Below are 17,684 nucleotides of genomic sequence, written 5' to 3'. Positions count from 1 at the left end.
CCATGTTTGCACCAGGGAGAGAAGAGATGAAGGAATAATATTGATCTCTCTCAGCTCTTCTTTCGCTAAGTTGCGGTTGGGTCTGTTTCCTTAAAGAGTATGACACCCAGCCCTTGCCTCCGTGCCCTCCTGTACGTAGTGAAGTGTGCTCCTCCAAACCCACGTAGGGAAAAAAGTACCTTCACAGAGCTCAGTGTCCTTACAAAGCTGTACAAGTAAGAAAGTATCGATGTAAACGATGAGGAGAGGCGCTCCTGGCGCGGCGCTCTGCCCTCGCGCTCACTCGCGCCCCCGCGGCGCAGCGTCCTCGGCGGAGCTCCCGCACGGCTCTCCCACGGCGCCGCCGGCTGGAGCCGTCACGAGGACTGCATCAGGCCTGTGAGCCGCTTGCTCGCCAGAGACTTTCCCTGGAGGGACAAAGAGAGAGAAGAAAGAGCCCAAAGCGTGAGCCAGGCTGCTGGGCCCGGTGCCGTGCCGGCACCTTTCCCCGCCACTGCCCACCCCGGCCCTGCGGACAGGACAAGAAGCACGACGCCGGCCTGCTCGATGCCTCTGTTTTTGTCCTGGCACATGGTTTGCCAAAGGAGGCTCCGTCTAGGATGTTCAGGGAGATATGGCTCGAAAAAGGTCAGATGCTATCGCCCGGGGATGGGTCAAAGCAACATGTGATCCACTGCTTGCCGCTTGCACTGAGCGAAGCCCTCCTGGTAGCAGGGCCTCCGCTTGTCTGTAAAGGGCTGCTCCAGGCAAGGAAGGGCTACCAAACAGAGGATATAACGAAACTACTTACATCCTTCCCGTGGTGTCTGAGTTTTAAATTGGTATCACAGATTCATAATGGTTGGAAAAGGCCTTTAAAATCATTGAGCCCAACCATAAACCCATCGCCACCATGCCTGCTAAAACATGTCATTAAGTGCCTCATCTACACGTTTCTTGAACACTGCCGGGGACAGGGACTCCATCACTTTCCTGTGTTCCAGTGTTTCACCACTCTTTCTGTGAAGAATTTTTTTCCTAATATCTAACCTTAAACTCCCCTGGTGCAACCTGAGGCCATTTCCTCTTGTCCTACTGGTAGTTATCGAAGAAAAGACTGACCCATCTGTGCATATCCGACAGAACCCGAACATGATTTTAGAGATGTCCTGGTCTGCCCCGCTGTGCTGCCACGCCACTTTACGCACTCCTCAGTCACCAGCTTCCTTGCTCCTGGCTGCCTGCTGTGCTCTGGCTTCCTGCCTTCCTCTTCCTCTCCTCCACAACCCCAGAGGCACACGGCCATGGAAGGCTTGCTTGCATTGCTGGCATTCATGAGAACTTCCCCACTGGCTCTGGGGAGCACAGGACCCAGGGCCAGGTACAGGGAGAAGGTCGTCTGTTTGTTTGAACTCCTTCATTAGCTTCAGCCGCTGCTTTCACTCAAGTGCAAGAGAAGAGCTAGAGCAGGTCTTCTCCCTTCACACACAGTCAGACGGGGCAATATCTTTGCCATTACAGTGATAACAGTGTAAGGTTGTTAAGTTTCTCTGGGCAGCTTTCTTCTTAAAAAAATAGCTCTTCCCTTTAAAAAAAACAAAAAAGTCTTGGCTGAAATAAGCATCCAGGGAATATCAGAGAGTAGTGAAATACCTAACCGATCTTAAACAACCTTCTCCAGCCAAAAATTCCTTCCTAATAGGAAGTCTTCCAGTTGAGGGGTAAACCACAATGTTTTAACAGTTCTACACCAAAGCCTAATCTCTTTATTTGGATGTGTGGATTTTATCAGATAATTTGTTGTCTGCACACACAAATTCAGCCTAATTTTACCATTTTCTGTATATTGGCAGACTGCTGGTAAAAACATTTGTCATTTAAAATGCACTGCCTTGGAAGAGAGAGTCACTGTCTAAGCACTGAAGTTCTTGCAGGCTTCATCGACTGGGAGGAGAATTCCCAACAAGAGCCACAACGCATGAAGGGCCGTCTCGGCTGGATTGCAGCTCCCAGCAAATACTTCAGCACCACTGCTCTTTAAATCAAACTTTTCTTCTTCCACTGTAAATCAAAATCGTGATTACTATTACTCTTATTTCTGAATGTGCATCTGTGAAGTTGGCCTGATGCTACCTCAGGAGGTGAAAAGGTGCCCTGAGGAGCAGCACAGCAGCGCTTCTAGCCCTGCCTCTGCCCGGCCGCTGAGGGTTACTAGAGAGAAACTGCTAAGGAATAATTAGTTCTTCAATTTAATTTAAAGAAAAAACAAAGTAAATCATTGCATAGAGAATGTGTGCACATGGGTGTTAATTGCTGGCAGAAGAGCATGTTAGTTTCACTCTATATTTGGATAGGCCCTTAAAAAAAACCTCAATATAAGCCATAGGTTTGTACAATAACTGTTCAGGCAGCCTTTAAATAATCTGGGACAGGCATTTTCTCTTGTTATCTTCTCACAGGCAGGTGGCTTAGGGGAACGCCAGCTCCCTGCCTCAGGTCCAGCACGGAGGGATGAGTAAATTCTGCTCCACATTGAGTTCTGATTTTAACATGGGCATGCTCAAACCGGGGAGAGGAAACACGATAGTCAGAGGCACGCTGGGCAGTGGGCAGGAGGCAGCAGAGCCAAGGCAGGCAAGCGGCTCTTGGGCAAGGGGGATCTGCAAAGGGGGCTTCTGGCTGCCCTTAGGCAGATCCGAGGGGAGTTGGTGGGTTGCTCTGCTGCAGGGAATCGCTGCGAACATCTTGTGTCTTCCCCATCCCTGGTTCTGGTGGCAACCCCATGCTCAAAGGCTCCACCTGCAGCTCTCCTGATCTCAGGGTAAAGGCATTAGCCTAGGAACCTTAGCCAATTTCTGGCTCTGCAACAAACCTCCTGCATGCGAGCTCTGAGGAATCACCTCATATGTAAGCAAGGTTGCTGGGAAGATAAATGGCTTGATAAAGCGTGAGGTGCTGAGCAACACTGTGCTCAGGGACGTGCAAGCAGATGGATGCAAGTTCTGCTACAAGACAGTAAGAAACAGCCAAAGATGTGGCCTGATTGCCTGTCATAGCTGCCTCTTTGATAAGAGAGATTGTCAAAGGACCCCTGGAATTATGCACGTAGATTAATATTGTGAATTTTTTGGCTGAAAATAAGAGCATTAGGACTCTGAGTGCAACGGTCAGGTTGGATACCAGCATGACCCTCAACAACAGGAATATTTAAGTATGGGGCTTTGTTTCAGCCCAGTGCAGAGAATACTGGTTTGAATTATGCGAACATCTGCAGTCAGGAGGTTGTTAAGACACAGGTGTTTGGTTTGAGCTTCTCTCATCTTAGACATCAACATTTAAAAAGGGAAAAGAAAAACAGAATGGGGAAAACAGCACTTCATTAGGAAAACTGCTATCCTGTTATTAAAATGAACAATGAGGAGTAAAATATCCTGTCACAGGGGAAAACAGTGGATGGAATCCACTTGCTGAGGCAAACTGACACATCTCTTGTTTTCAAGGCATCGTTGCCGATTTACACCAGTGCCAGGCTTGTCCAGGGTATATACGTTTCTTTCTCCTGCCCTTCACAGGATTTAAGTCCATGGCGCGGAGCGGCCGCATCCCTTGCGCAGTGACGGATGCTGCGAGGAGCAGACACGCAGAGCCCGGTGCAGAGTGTTTTGGGCCTGACCCCAGGCATTCCCTCGGTGACATCTTTGACGGAGCACGGAATGTTTCCGATTATTGCAACGTGAAAGCTCGGCCCAAAAAGCTCGTAATTTCTTAATAAAGTTTCAACCAAAATACATGATTTTTTTTTTCCTTCCAGATGTCTTTGTCTAGCATGAAATCAGCCCCTTCCCCCACATTTCTTCTTCCCCTTTTCCCACTGAAGGAAAATGTCAGCAATTCATGCCTTTTCTTTCCAGGAGAAATTTCACCTAAGCTGTGCCAGCAGGGGATTTGGAAAGCATATGATTTTAAGTTCAGTGCACTGCAGAGCTTCTTATCCTCTGTCATACATGTAAATTGATAACTTAAGGCAAGGTTAGAGTGGACATAAGGTATAAACTTCTTATATCTAATCTTCCAGTTGCAAAATTATCTGTCACTGGTAATTAGGGCTATGACAACTGAAAATTCAGACTGTTGTTGTCACTCAAACATCACAGCGCAAGCAGTAGGGCATATGTTGTGCGTCCTGTTGAATATTCAGGACATTTTATTTTTCCGTTGCTCCCTGGAAACAGATGAGCCGCAATACAACTTTCAGGCAAGATCACATACAGATTCATTGCATTTAGGTAGAGGTAACTTCCAGTCCTGCCTGCAGCTGAATGAACCCGCTAACCCATCACAATAGACCCAGTTTTAGAGGTAGCGGAAAGTCTGAATTTGGAATAACCCAAGAAAATTTCAAGGGATTCTTAGTAAGTGTTCTGCAATTCCCCATCCTACTGCTTGGCTAACTGCAGGGCAGGGGACCAGCTCTTGCCCTTTGCTGACTGTCAACAGCCTCACTGTGGCCTGTCGAAGCGCAGACTAACCCGGGGGTCATAGGAGTTGCTTAGCATCTCGGGCACCTGAGCCTTTGCTGAGTGGCTACTGAATTAAAATGCAAAATAGAATTAACAATTAATTTAAGGAAGCAGAAATCAAACATAAGTAAGGAGGCAAATGAGAAGAAAATTATGCCCCCCACATCAAGGAGGCAGCTTTCCTGCCTGATGTCCTGAGTGAACCATGAGGACTCCCACCTTGCTCTTTGCTAGCTGCTCAGCTAGCACAGCCAGCCCTTCGCACAGGCAGGAGACAAGGAAAAGGTGGTGAACCATTTTTTTTAAACAGAAAATTTTGCTATGTCCCATACCTGTGGTTTCACACACCGTTAACGTGTTCTGCCCGTTCACCTCGCATGCAGCCGACACTCGTGCCCGCGTGCACCAGGCAGCACTCACCATGCACATAGCAGCGACTTACCTGCGCGCCCGCAGGAGCTCTCCCACGCGGAGCTTGCGGCTGCCGGGACGGGGCAGGAAGCACGCGGGAACCTGCTGCCACTGCAGCTCCCGTGTCCCCAAACCAGCACCCAAGCGCTCTTGTGCTGAACCCTCCAAGCCTGCCAGCCGCCAGCTTCGTATTTTGTGTGCTCTCTCCATCTTGGTGTTCGCCTCTCTGTCCAGCCACGGTGCTGCCCTTTCCCCAGGCCATTCCCTGCCTGCTCTGGTCGGGGCAGCACCTTCCCAGGGGAGAAGCCATCTCCTCTGGAGCGGCGCTGCCCCTTCCCTCCCTGCCTCCTCCAGCAGAACACGGCCGGCCTGCGACTCCACCACAAAGTTTGCTGCCATCAGCGGGAAGCTGAGGTTTTTCACACGCTGACACGCACAGCTTGGACTTTGTACCCGTTAGCTAATGCACTCCGAGAAGATCAACAGGCAAGCCATGTCCTGCCACCAAGCCTTCCTCCTAAAGAAAAGGAAGGCTTCCAGCCCTGCTGTTTGTGTTTTGATTTTTTCTAATGCTACACTGCACTGCAGAGTCTAGGGAAATTTTATTTTTGCAGCATTTTAAAATATTTTTTATTAGTTTTTTTTTCTTGAAAGATACATTGCAAACAAAGGATAAAGTAACATAAATTAAAACATGAAAAAGAGATAAAAACATAAACAATAAAGAAAAATAACTTAGTTCAACACAAAATAAACACAGACACGGAAATTAATAGCAGACATAAATTTCACTTAAATTAGCACATAAAAGGCAGTGCAGAATACCATGGACGTCGTGCTGACACAGAGCGAGAACCAGAGGCGCAAGGCAGTTGTTGTGGTAAGAGCGCAGGTGGGTACTCGCTCGCAGCGGTGCTCACCCACTCACAGGAGAGTAGTCTTGAGAGCTTCCTCCAAAACACTGCACAGGGGCCCTGCTCCTCCTGCAAGGCTTGACTAGCAAGTCAAACTCAGTCGCTGTCCCTTATGGCTGATCACAGATAAGCCAACTGCTTAAACCACGGATTAGGTTTCTACATTTGCTCTTGCTTTTTCTCTTTCAAGTTATACCACTACATGAACAAATCAGTGCTGGAGCCCAATTAAAACCGACGTTACCTGCACCCCTTTATTTTCTGAGAATTTACTGCACTTCCCAGCAAGGTATTGTGTTTCACTGTGAGAAATCCCAGTACAACAGGAAGATGTATGAAACGGGGAACTCCACGGAGCAGTCACCTACTCCAAGAGCACCTCCATCAGCTCTCTGCTAGCATCCCACCAGTGACAAGAGAAAGCTCCTCTTCCAGTGTGGAGTACTTTGGACCCCTTGAAATTGAGAATATGTTTGAGCCAAGTTTGGCATTAAAGCAGCCTAGGAACTGCTTAAACTTATCACACCAAAGGAGGGCCCTGAGAAACCATACAGCAGTAGAGGTTAGTCCTTACCACAGTGCTGGGCTAGGGCAGAGGGTCCACAGTCTGTCTCATCAATGCGCTTCCCTAGTGAGGGTAGCTTAGTCATGTACAAACTATGGTTTGCTGTGTGCACCTAGTTATTTTATTGGGGCCCTTGTAAATTTTACCTCCTTCCTCTGCAACCCACTTGGTCATGCCAGCTTGGGAAGACTGCCTGTCAACCTATGTGTCCCAAGGGGGAAGGCAGGCTGCAGAAGAGAGGTCTTCCAAGAAGGACACTAAAGCCGGAATGGGAAATATCTCACAGGAACAGCCAGAAACTCTGGGCCTCTGCAGGGACACCAACCTGTCTGTTCAGCTCAAATCTGCCAGGTAACCCCTGCGATATCTTCCCAGGTCACTTAACTGCTGTGGAGGCCTTGCACGCCGCAATGTGCCCACGTGGGGGACCTCGGCCCCGCCAGATGGACTGCCTTGGGCTAGGCAGCAAGGGCCTGTCTCCTCCTCCTCAACAAAGAGACAGGACTGGGGAGGCACAGGGAGCTCTGGCTCTGTTCCCAGCTTTGGTCCTGGCGCCTTGGTGGGGAGGATGAGGCCCTGGGGAAGCAAAATGCCAGTCCTATTTCTCTGGGTCTCCCTGGGAAGCTCCATGCACCCAATTTCCAGCGTGTCCTTTCATACTACATCCATACCCTCAGCACTGAACACCCACAATGCTAGGGACACCTGAGCTCCCAAATTTAAGGTCAGCAACCCAGGCCTTGGAAGAGGCAGACTCCCTGCTGCTACCGAGGCCCGAGCAGCTGCGAAGCTGAGAAGAATTACAACTATTCCACTTAGCAACTGCCAAGTCCCAGCAGCACACTCGCTCTCAGAAACACAATGTGTCAATGCTTCTAAAACAGTTTTTGGAATTTTCATTCATGGAGGAAAAAAAAAAAAAGAAAAAGGAAAATGGTAAATTTTCTCATAAAGCATAAATTCCTTATATCCTTCTCTGTTCCAAGTAATCAGCTGTTAAATCAATGCAGCCAGCATGCAGTGGTGTAGTAAAGGTTTATTTCATGCCACTTTGAAAAAATATCCTTACTGTCTGTTGCCAGTTGAGCTTTCAGGCAGGGTGGGTTCTCTTTGTGTGTAATGGACTCAATTCATTTAATTCCCTTCAGTGGAACTGGGAACCAGATGTGAAATACCTTGTGCGGGCAGAGGAAAGGAGAAACGCCCCTGAAACATGGTGCCCCTCTGCAGTATTAGAATCAGCTTGGCTAAAGTCACAGCAGGGTCTAAACAACCCTGCTGGACACCTTGTTAGGGCAGGGGATTTTGCATCTGAATTTGGCAGCTACAGTTCTCTGCAGGGGGACAGTACAAAGCTTTCTCTCTCAGAGTTTGGGGATGGCTGGAATAAAAGACAGTAAATGAATAGCAGGTATATCCTGAGCTTCATATGGCACCTTTCATCCAGAAGGATCCCAAAGCACTTCACAAACTATATATATAGGGGTCACTCACCCACCGCTGGAATGCAGCGACCTCCGGGGCGTAACGCAGCGGCCACTCTGCGCCAGCAACACTACACAGCCATATTTTTAGGAAGGGAAGTGAAGAATCACTCATCCACCAGTAACTAGCAATACTTATCTTTTAAAGGAGCCCCTGTATATAGAATGGACTACGCAGCATACATGCAATATATGCAACCCACCATTTACTGAGCAGAACAACATGCAGCATCGACCCATGCAGCACGGACTTTTGCAGAGGAGGTGCAATGCAGATACCGGGCACAGACGTTGTGTCTTCAAGCATGCAGTGAAGAGCCACCGTACACGCCATGCACATGGTCCTCAACAGTGTTAGGTACCAACTAATGCCATATGCAAGAGAACAAAGAGATGAGAAGTTGTGAATGTTGACTGGATGTCCTCATGCCCTGGGTACATTCTGATGCTTTCCACCACCTACATAATACAAGTGTCTTTACCTAGGCAAAAGCCAGTGTTCATTAATAATTCAAGTACTGAGCATGCAGATTTCTGTTTTAAGTAAAATATTTTTCAAAAGAACAATACAGATGGCTTTCCTTGGTGCAGAATCTAAGGAACCTTGGCATCCCTTCCTAAAAACCTTCCTTCCTAATTTTGTTCTTGACAGCCACTTCATCAGAATCTCAGTGTATCATTATTATACTTGCCACACTTTATATGCCATCATTGTCTTGTTACAACAGCTTAAACTTTTGGCTTTATTGTATTGCAGGTCGTGAATAGTTTCCATGCCCTCATAGGCTGTCAACAAACTTATGCAGAATTGGGAAGGTGATGGGTAAGTACAGGTGCACTGTCAGCTTTATAGAATTGCCGAAGAAATCAGTTAAAAAGAGAATCCTGATGGCACAAGGTATCAATTCCTCTCCAGTCTGATGCTTTCTTCATTGTATTCATGGTTAGTATTTGTAATACAGCAGTGACAGTTGTGCAAAATATCACAAAATTTACCTGAGAAAGGTAAGATCCCATCAACACTTTCCATGTGCGACACAATACTCATGAATTAAGTATAGGAAAAGGACTGTTGGAGTGTGACTTGGACTTTGATCCAATAGTAGACAAAGAGAGGACATAACCAGAATAGCGGGTGTCAGGTGCAGTAGCCGAGAATCAGGGATGAAGCTGAGGATCAGGAAGATGGAAAAGCAGTAGCAAAAACAAGGATAACAACACAGAATGGGGAACAGAAGACTGTTTACAGTAGCTAAGACAGGACAGCCACACAGGTAGGGGAGACACTAAGGTTATCAGAGCTGTATAATGTAAATGTATAAATGTGAGCCACAGGTAAACACGGGACTGAATCATCTCTGCATTTCATTGACTCCTGTGGGTCCTGTGGAGCATCTGGATGCATGTACAGCCACAGAGTTCAGCACAAAACTGACCTCTTCAGTGAGTGTAATAAAAATACCACAGGAGTCTAGTATTTAAAGTCAGCTATATCATCAGAAGGTATAAATCATTAATACAAATACATATATATCAGCTTTCATTGTCTTTTCACCAGGGGGACTTTAGATTATCTAATAGTCTTACAGTGGCATCCCACATATCACAGTATGTTTCACATAAACACACACACAAAAGCACTTTGTCAATCAATTTTGGTGGCAAGTCCAGATCCCAGAGAAAGCTAGAGCAGTTTCAGAGCCATTCCAAATTGTTCCCAGCAGCCAGATTTAAACAGAATTGAGCAATGTTCTGACTATTCCCTTAGTCTCTGTTCACACTGATAGCAGTGGGTTTGGGATCAAGACGACACAGACATCAGCAAGGGTCCTCTCAAAGGAGAGGTTACGGACTTTAGGGATGCTTTTCTTTGCCATCCTGCATTAAAGATATAGGGGTATATCCCTATCCAGAATGGTGTGTTTCTGTTCTGCAGAAACTTAGAACCAGTTTAAAAAAAAAAAAAAAAAAAAAAAGCCCACAAAAAGACAACAGGGTTCTTGACATCTTTCCTAGGGGCACTAGACTTCATCACAGTCTACATTTCTTTAGAACTTCACACTTGTGGGCTGAAGGACAAAAGCACTGGTCCTGGTATCTAACAAACTTCCTGAGTCAAGGATAGTTCAATATGAAACAGTTGGAAGATACCACAAAAAGCAGACTAAATCTAAACTTTACCACAATAAAGCAGATGAAGCACTACTGTGAAAATGCCCATTATTGTTACTGTGAGGAAGACAGAATTTTAGATTCTAAACAGAAAGCATCCTGGTCACAGAGCATGAACTATATCAAGTACAACTTCTTAAGGTTTATCTTTGTTCCTGCAAAAGCCATCCCTGCATGAGAAACCAAGGAGTGATGCTGGCTGCTCAGCTGTTGAGATGTCTGTCTGCGACTTTGCCCACAAGGGTCCTGCATGGATGGAAATAGAAAATGGTCCAGCTGCTGTTAATGCAAGGACTACAGACACTCCTGCTTACCAGGTTTTGCCCTCTCACTACTGCAGTTCTGTCTCTTATGGTCAATGAAGCTGCACCAACCTGTTCTTCATATCTGATTTCTTGATTCATTCCATACCACATCTCATTTCTACATCCAATGTTTTCTACTACTCTAGCTTTAAAATAATGTCTTGCTAATGCAAAATAAGTCTTCCTGTACACTCACATTCCCCTGGGACTTGACAGGAGAGCTCCTTTCCTCATTAAGTATTGCCCACTTCACAGACTGTAACAGTGGAACATAAAACACAGCCTGCAGTTTACCACATGCAAGCAGAGGCTGCAGGCAGCTGCGCTAGGCCTGCACAAATCACACATCAGTATATACAGCACTGGGCTGTCATTGCCGGAGCAAGGAGGGAGGGAGAAGAAAGTACGAGTGAAGGAATTTCCTATAGACTCCAAAAGTATAAACACACACACACACACATATATTTATTGTCTCCCATAGTTTCTTTACTCACCCTAGACAAGAGTTTGGCATTGGTAACCTCAGACACCCACAGTACACATCCTTCTATCACATTACTTCATGGCACTTTCTGGCATGGGAAAGGACAGGTCCTGCTATTGCTTCGGCCCAAGCTCTGCCATGAAACACTTCCAACTTCGCCAAGGTTGTGCAGCTCTCACTTCCATCCATCAATTAAAGGAAAAGACATAGAAGCTTCTATACCTTATTCAGGTAAAGGGCTTACTCAGTTCAGGAGCCAAGAAACCCTCATCGGTTTCCCTTTTTATTAAATGTAAATGGCCACCAGCATAAGTTAGGCAGTGACTCGGTGGCTTCTTTTGCAACATGAAAGCAGCAGTGGTTTCTCTAAATGTACTCATTAAAATATATTTTCCTTCTACTGTTGGCCCTGAAGGATCATCTCAGCTTATGAGAACTAAGCTTCTGTCTATCTGATTATTAAATCATTTCTAAAGCAGATGGGAAACTACAGTGGTTTAAACAGCTAGGCTGAGACTACATGGCTAAAAATAATATAGCAGGCTCCTTTTAATTAGTAAGATGATCAAATATGACAGAAGAGAGAGATGTAGATATATGGGTTGGTGTGTATGTGTGTCTTTAAAATTAAGTTATTACCTCAGTACCAGGTATTATTTATAACATATATGATACATGATGTCTGATTTTTATGATGTCATTTATCTTCACTTGGGAGGGAAGACAGGCGAACTCTGCTTTCATAATGTCAATCCTTGCTATATTCAAAAGGAAAACTGTAATAAGATAAACCTGCCACCACGTGCAGTGCCATCATTTTTTAAATGAGGTGGATTAGTAAGTGCTCGGATGCAAGAGACTGTCAGATCTGCAGGGTGCCGCTGGCAGTCAGTGCCGCTTCCAAAGATCGACCTTTCCCCAGGGCCCCTTAGGAAACAGCAAAGAGCCAATCTCATTTTATACCTGCAAATTCAAAGCATGGGAGGGAGTTAGGCCCAGGGTTGACGGGGTCAGGGACTGGATTTCTTTTCTAAGGAGTTTGGCATTTCTGACATTCTGGCTATAAATAGGCCTTGGCTACCCCCTCTATAAACAGAGCACCATGAACAAGCAGTCAAAGGTGGTTCAACCTACCTCACCTACATGCTTCTCCTTCAGCCCTCTTCCACATATACAGTTAGTGATTCTAAAGTTATCCTAAACTTTTGAATACAACAATGCAAAATGAAACCATAACATCATTACATAACTGTTTTCCCTATGCTGCCTACAAGATGAGAATTTCATCAGACCTTAAATAACAGAAACTTCCTTATTTAAAGAAACAATAAGCTAAAAAATATTTGGAGATTTTCAAAAGGCCTGAAGCATCTGAGTCTTTCCAGAAACAATAACTGTTTTATACCAGAAGAAAATCTGGTCTGCATTAAAAATAAATAAATAAATATTCTTATAACCTTACACATAACTGTGGTGGTATGGAAAGAATAAGCACAGCAAAGCCAAACTGAATTGCATTGTACCCTTTAGTTCTGGAGTCTGTAATCTTTGAGACAGTTCCCATGGGAAGGAAAAGGCTGTAAACCACAGTGCTGCTTACGTAGCACCTCCTGGTCTTGGCCAGGTGCACATGAGGTGCCTCGGGAGGCAGAACACTTGCTTACATGCTGCACGTCCCAAGCTACATGGTCTACAGCATGTGCTATCATGGTAAGATGACCCCAATTCAGGCATCTCCCAAAGTATTGGATTACAAGCCATAGCCAATTTTGAAAATTCCTTGAGGGTTTATGATGTTCCCTTGTTGCCAACGAAAGCACAGCAAGGAGGTAGCTCATTTCTACCAGAAACTTGTAGTACAGTCAACTTGGGATCCACTCCCAAGACATTCCTTGATATCCTGAGACAAACTTACAGACCTTCCTATTTCAGATGGTCCTCTTATACCTATTATTGGAAGTCTGACCTCTTATTTTTCTATTTGAGCAGCAGGTTTAGGGCTCCCTTCCAAAGGGAGCCAAGCAAGGCCACTAAGCGTATGCTTAACTTCAGCATGCCCACAGAGGGTCAGTGGGAATATGTGAGCCCTTAATGAGCAAACACTAAAGTGCAGGAGAGCACTGGGAACGAGGGCCACTGAATTGCTTCCCTCCTACACGCTCTGGGAGCTAGAGCACATTCTGGAGAACTACAGCATGCAGAATTAATTTTGTCTTCACTGCGTCCCCCGAGCACGCCATAAGGTTATTGCTTTACCAGCATTGCCCATTGAGGATATTACAACACGCCAACATAGACTTTTTTTCTTAACAGATGCTAGTGACAAACTGCCATAATATGAAGTATGAAAAATCTAGACCTTTCTTATTTCTTATGGCTACCATGCCATCATAGGATGATATTTCAAATCTGTATTAAGGAAGTGAAATAAAATGTTTACACTATGCTAGCTGATATGACAAAAATGGATTGAAGTGCAGACCAATCTATAATGATTATCTTTACAGGCACTTAGGTTGCAATTCCACCTTCCCAAATTGAACTTGTCATGTTACTCTTCAAATCAAATGTAAGAGAAGTATCTGTTTTCAGTGGTGTTACTACAAACCTATTCAGTCCAATCAAGTGACAGATATTCTTCTATGTAGTTGGTGAATTTGGATGCAGAATTTTCCTCTCAGTGTAAATATTTATGTATAATATGTTTAAAAAGAGAGTCTTTGCCTGTTTCTCTTTCTGGCAGAGCCTCAGAAAGTAGTAAATATGCAGATGGGCATAGTGATACATTTGGTAGCAACATATTTTAAATGTGTGTATATGTATTAGCTATTCAAATACATTCCCCCAGAAATGTGCCAGTGAATGTATCACAAAGTTCTGGATGCTACACTGGGGTTTGTCTGTGTAGTTAGCATGACAGCATCAGAAAGACCCCACACACTACGCTTATTTGTCGCACGACAGCCCACACTTACCTGTGCAGTTTCCCCTTTTCTATCTGTATGCACAAACATTTTGTATTTATATGCTGTCTGTACATACATAGTGTCTATATAAATATACATACATACACACAAAAATGCAAGCATATGTACCGTATATACACATAGTCCAATAATTTTGTTTTAAAGCCATGGCAACATTCACAAACTTGCTATCCCTGTACAGCAGCTTTCTAAGCGCATCACCTGTTTGGCAGCCCTCTCCTGGTATGACCCTGCAGCTAACGATGGTGATACATGAAGATTGGAGCTGCACCTGGAAAGCACACAGTGCATCAACGCAAACCCTGCCTGAGCTTCAGCAATACCTGCTAACTCCTCGTGGACGCTGCTGGTCGGGTGCTGGCCTGGGGTCACCCCGCACCACCTCGAGATGCTGCATCTTGGATCTCCTTCCTGCACCCGCTCCCTGCCTCCCAGCCCACTTCCCAGCAAGGCAGCTGTGATATGTATGTGTATATACATACGGCATCAGCACCATGCACGGCGGTCAATACGGATACTGTACAATGCAACGGCACTGCTACAACCATGCTCTTCTACGGCACCGCGCAAGGAAAAGCCACAACAAACACTGCAGTGGGAACACAGCAAAAAGACAACCTTCCACTGAAATCTAAGCAAAATTCAATTTATTTATGTAGTGATTATGAGCTAGAATGAGCATTATGGAATTCTGCTTTCCCTTCCCTCCCCATTTTTTAAAGCTACAGTTTAGATGAGCTACAGTTTTAAAAGAGAAGCTGCGAAGATACTATCTGCAAAAATAAAAGGTGAAATAAAAAGTTAAGCATCCACATTCCCCCCAACTAAAAATAAAGTTCTGAGAAAAGGGAGGAAGGGAAAAAAATAAAAAAGGAACTTACCACACTGCGAGTGAACTTTTCTAGAGAAGTTCTACGACCTTGATCATTCTCTGGCTTAACGGGGAAAAAAAGTGAGGAGAAAAAAGTACAGAAAAAAAACCCTTCAGCTTAAATGCAGTTTTTCAAACCGGCAGCAAACTATAAGGAAGCAGCAAGGGGAAAAAAAATGTAAAAAGAAATGTAAAAAGCAGAAATCAATGTTTGCAACAGCAAACATAAGAAACCAAAACCCCTTATAGAATGAGATACATCGTTACTTTTACTCTTGGAGAATATCACCTTTTCTCCTGCAAGATTTTTGAACGGTTCAAACAGGGTCTCTGCATTGGTGTGTCTTATAGCTATTGATTTCTTGTTCATTGAATTTTTCTTCTGCAGCTGCTTGAGCTGAGACCTCTGATTCTGGTTAGCATCTGCCAAACAGCTGATTGGAGGTTCTCATCTACTTTCTTAGAAAGATGGAAAAAAACACAATAACTTTACAATATTAAAAAGGAGCGTGTAAGTGAATTCAGTAGTGGAGAAAAAAAGATCACTATGAACTGATGACAGGAAAACCCAAAACCTGAGCTCTTCTACTTATCCAGAGGGTAGGTTTCCAACAAGCTTTGCTCAACTGGGACATAAGACAACATATGTGTATCTGTGCAAGACCATAGAAAATACAAGCAGATTTGGGGCACTGATATTTTTGTATCTAGAGTTCAGGGGTATTCATATATGACAACAGATTCAACTTCACTAGGAGGAGATAAGCAACTGCATCATGACTTTATGAACATACCCATAAGAAGATTGCTCACTGCAGCACTTCATTCATTCAGCACAAGAGAGGCCTCATTGCCACTACCAAAGAACAACAACATAATTTATGGGCATGTTTGTGAGAATATCCAATGGAAAAAAAACGTTATGGAGCATACAAGGAACTCGATCATAGGAAGAAAACCTCACTGCTGTCAGAAATCTGTGAACATTGTGCATTTTTTGGAGAGAAACTTGTGGTGAGTCAGGGAAATGTAGATAAAATGAAAGTAAAAATGCAGTGAAGTCGCTAAGGAGCTAAATATAAAGAAGAGACTCAGTGAAAACTGTGCATGAGGGTGCTCCAGAACTCAGGATCCCATGGGAAGGGGTGGTGCCTGCTTGCTATCCCTAAGCCGCTGCAAGAATACACCCCGGGAAAAAGCCCAAGTGCAAAACCAGAAAACGTAACAAACAAAAGTGTGTCAGATAAACTAGATGAAAACTCATGCAAATGAGCCTAGGCAAAGCCTTTTGATTTCTCTTCAAGTTGATTATGGAGTTATAAACTGCAGCATTCTGATGCCTAAGAGATTAATCCAAAGTGTTCCAGCCAGAGACTGGACTGGTTCTTCTTGGTGAGAACCTGAGAGATAAGACCAGAACATAGCGCTTTAAGACAAGCAACACTCCTTATCCAGAAAAAAGACTCAAGCAACCTCCTGACTTCAGGTCGTTTGAGAAAGCCACACTGCCAGCTACTATGTCCCCAAAGTGGCATGAAACATGAAAGCTAGAGGCACTAGGAGGAAAAAACTTTAGATCCATTCAGTCACTTGATTAAATTTTTTAAAGTATCATGTGCTGAATATTACTTTGAATGTTCAGGACAACATCGTAACTAGGAGGGTGTGTTTAGCACACCCAAACAACAGCTGTTGCTTCCAAGGCTGCTCATTGCAGCGAGTAGCACGCTGGCCGTGTGAAGAACAAGCAGGAAGAAAGGAGAAAGGGAAGGGCTACCTTGCAGCAAAGCAGGGAATGGGTACCGCAGAGCCTCTACGTGTGTCTCATGCACACAGACTATGTGCTAACCAGAGGACTAATTCCTCTCGAGAAGATGGAAAGCAATGACTGGCCCAAAGACATTTTAAAAAATGGAGCGTCACTGGGGGCAAAGAAGAGCTGGCAGAGGGAGGCAGGCGAGGAGGGACCTGAGTGCTGAGATGCATGACGTTTTCCAGGAAAACAGGAAGCAGCTGACGTGGGAGGGCTGCAGCCTACGAGTCGTGTTTTAGTGGTTTTTAATGGTCTAAGGGGCCGCGGGCTCCCCGGTTCTTCCGGCCCGTGTGCTGCAGGGCGCGCGCCCGGCCGTGTGCTGCCAAAGCGACAGCTCCCCCGCGTCCCCCAGGCATCAGGGTCACGGCGGCCGCACAGAGCAATGGAAGGAAACTCAAAAATAGCAAAGTTAAAACCTAAAGAGAGAGAGACTGGGTTGGACCTTTCTTGGTTCTGATTCCCTCAGCTCTGGTGCGGGAAGCGCCTGGGCAGGCTGCGGACACCGGCTGTCCTTGGGTGTCCTGCTTTGCCTGTATACCCACTGCCAGCTGTACCAGCTAACAGCAAAGGACAAGCTAATTTAGGTAAAGATGAAACGGCCACCCCCAGTGTAAATGAGAACACCTCAGCCCCAGTAGGTGCAGAAAATGAAATCTCATCACTCTGGAGCAGCTCCCTGACACTGTCTCCTCCACGCAGCGGTTCAAAAAGCGTGTGCTGAACAGAGTGCACATAAAGCTCCCAGCTCCCTGACTTGGGGGCTCAAGAAAAGCCCAAGAGCAGGTTCGCAGCTCAGCCTTTCCTGAGCCAGCTGAAGAGAAAAACAGTGCTCCCCTCTTCCTAAAGAAGGCAAATTGTAGCAATCTCCTGACATCAAGATGCCCACCAATGTCACAGCTGCACCTTCCTGTTACAGACAGCAGTGGAAAGTGCCTCAAGGTCTTTTCTGCTCCTCTCTCTCCCTTATCCTCAGAAATAACCACCAGAGCATTCGTCTAACCAGTCCTGTGCCATTAATGTAGCTTCCTGTGGTGCTCCCCCGCCTCCATGGTGCTCTAAGTAATAGATTCAGCTGTTTCCCCAGGGAATAAGTCCCTGCTCTGCAGCCAAATCACCCAGCCAAATTTCCTATTTGACTTGAGCAAGGAGGTTTGTCAAGGCACCCATTCTTACATAAAG

The 17,684-nt window shown here is 45.4% G+C and overlaps 1 protein-coding gene across 2 annotated transcripts in view; it reads right to left on the bottom strand.

Annotated features, from left to right (window-relative positions):
• Positions 1–331: 331 nt before the first annotated feature.
• RGS6 (regulator of G protein signaling 6) overlaps positions 332–17,684 on the bottom strand; it is a 203,554-nt gene continuing 186,201 nt past the window's right edge. The window contains exons 16-17 of one of the 2 annotated variants that reach the window (XM_010219084.2): positions 14,703–14,756; positions 332–407 (exon numbers count right to left, since the gene is read on the bottom strand). In XM_010219084.2, coding sequence (XP_010217386.2) covers positions 357–407; positions 14,703–14,756 — 105 coding nt within the window. In that variant the 3' untranslated portion in view covers positions 332–356. Of the gene's footprint in view, positions 408–7,724; positions 7,945–14,702; positions 14,757–17,684 lie in introns of those variants that run through there. The other variant, XM_088520437.1, reaches the window with a different exon arrangement.

This window comes from Tinamus guttatus, unplaced genomic scaffold, assembly GCF_059628265.1.
Source record: "Tinamus guttatus ecotype Peru unplaced genomic scaffold, ASM5962826v1 Tinamus_guttatus_pri_ptg000089l, whole genome shotgun sequence".
NCBI lineage: Eukaryota > Metazoa > Chordata > Aves > Tinamiformes > Tinamidae > Tinamus > Tinamus guttatus.
Note: the sequence above shows the minus strand (reverse complement) of the source record. Positions and strands in the feature narration are given on the sequence as shown.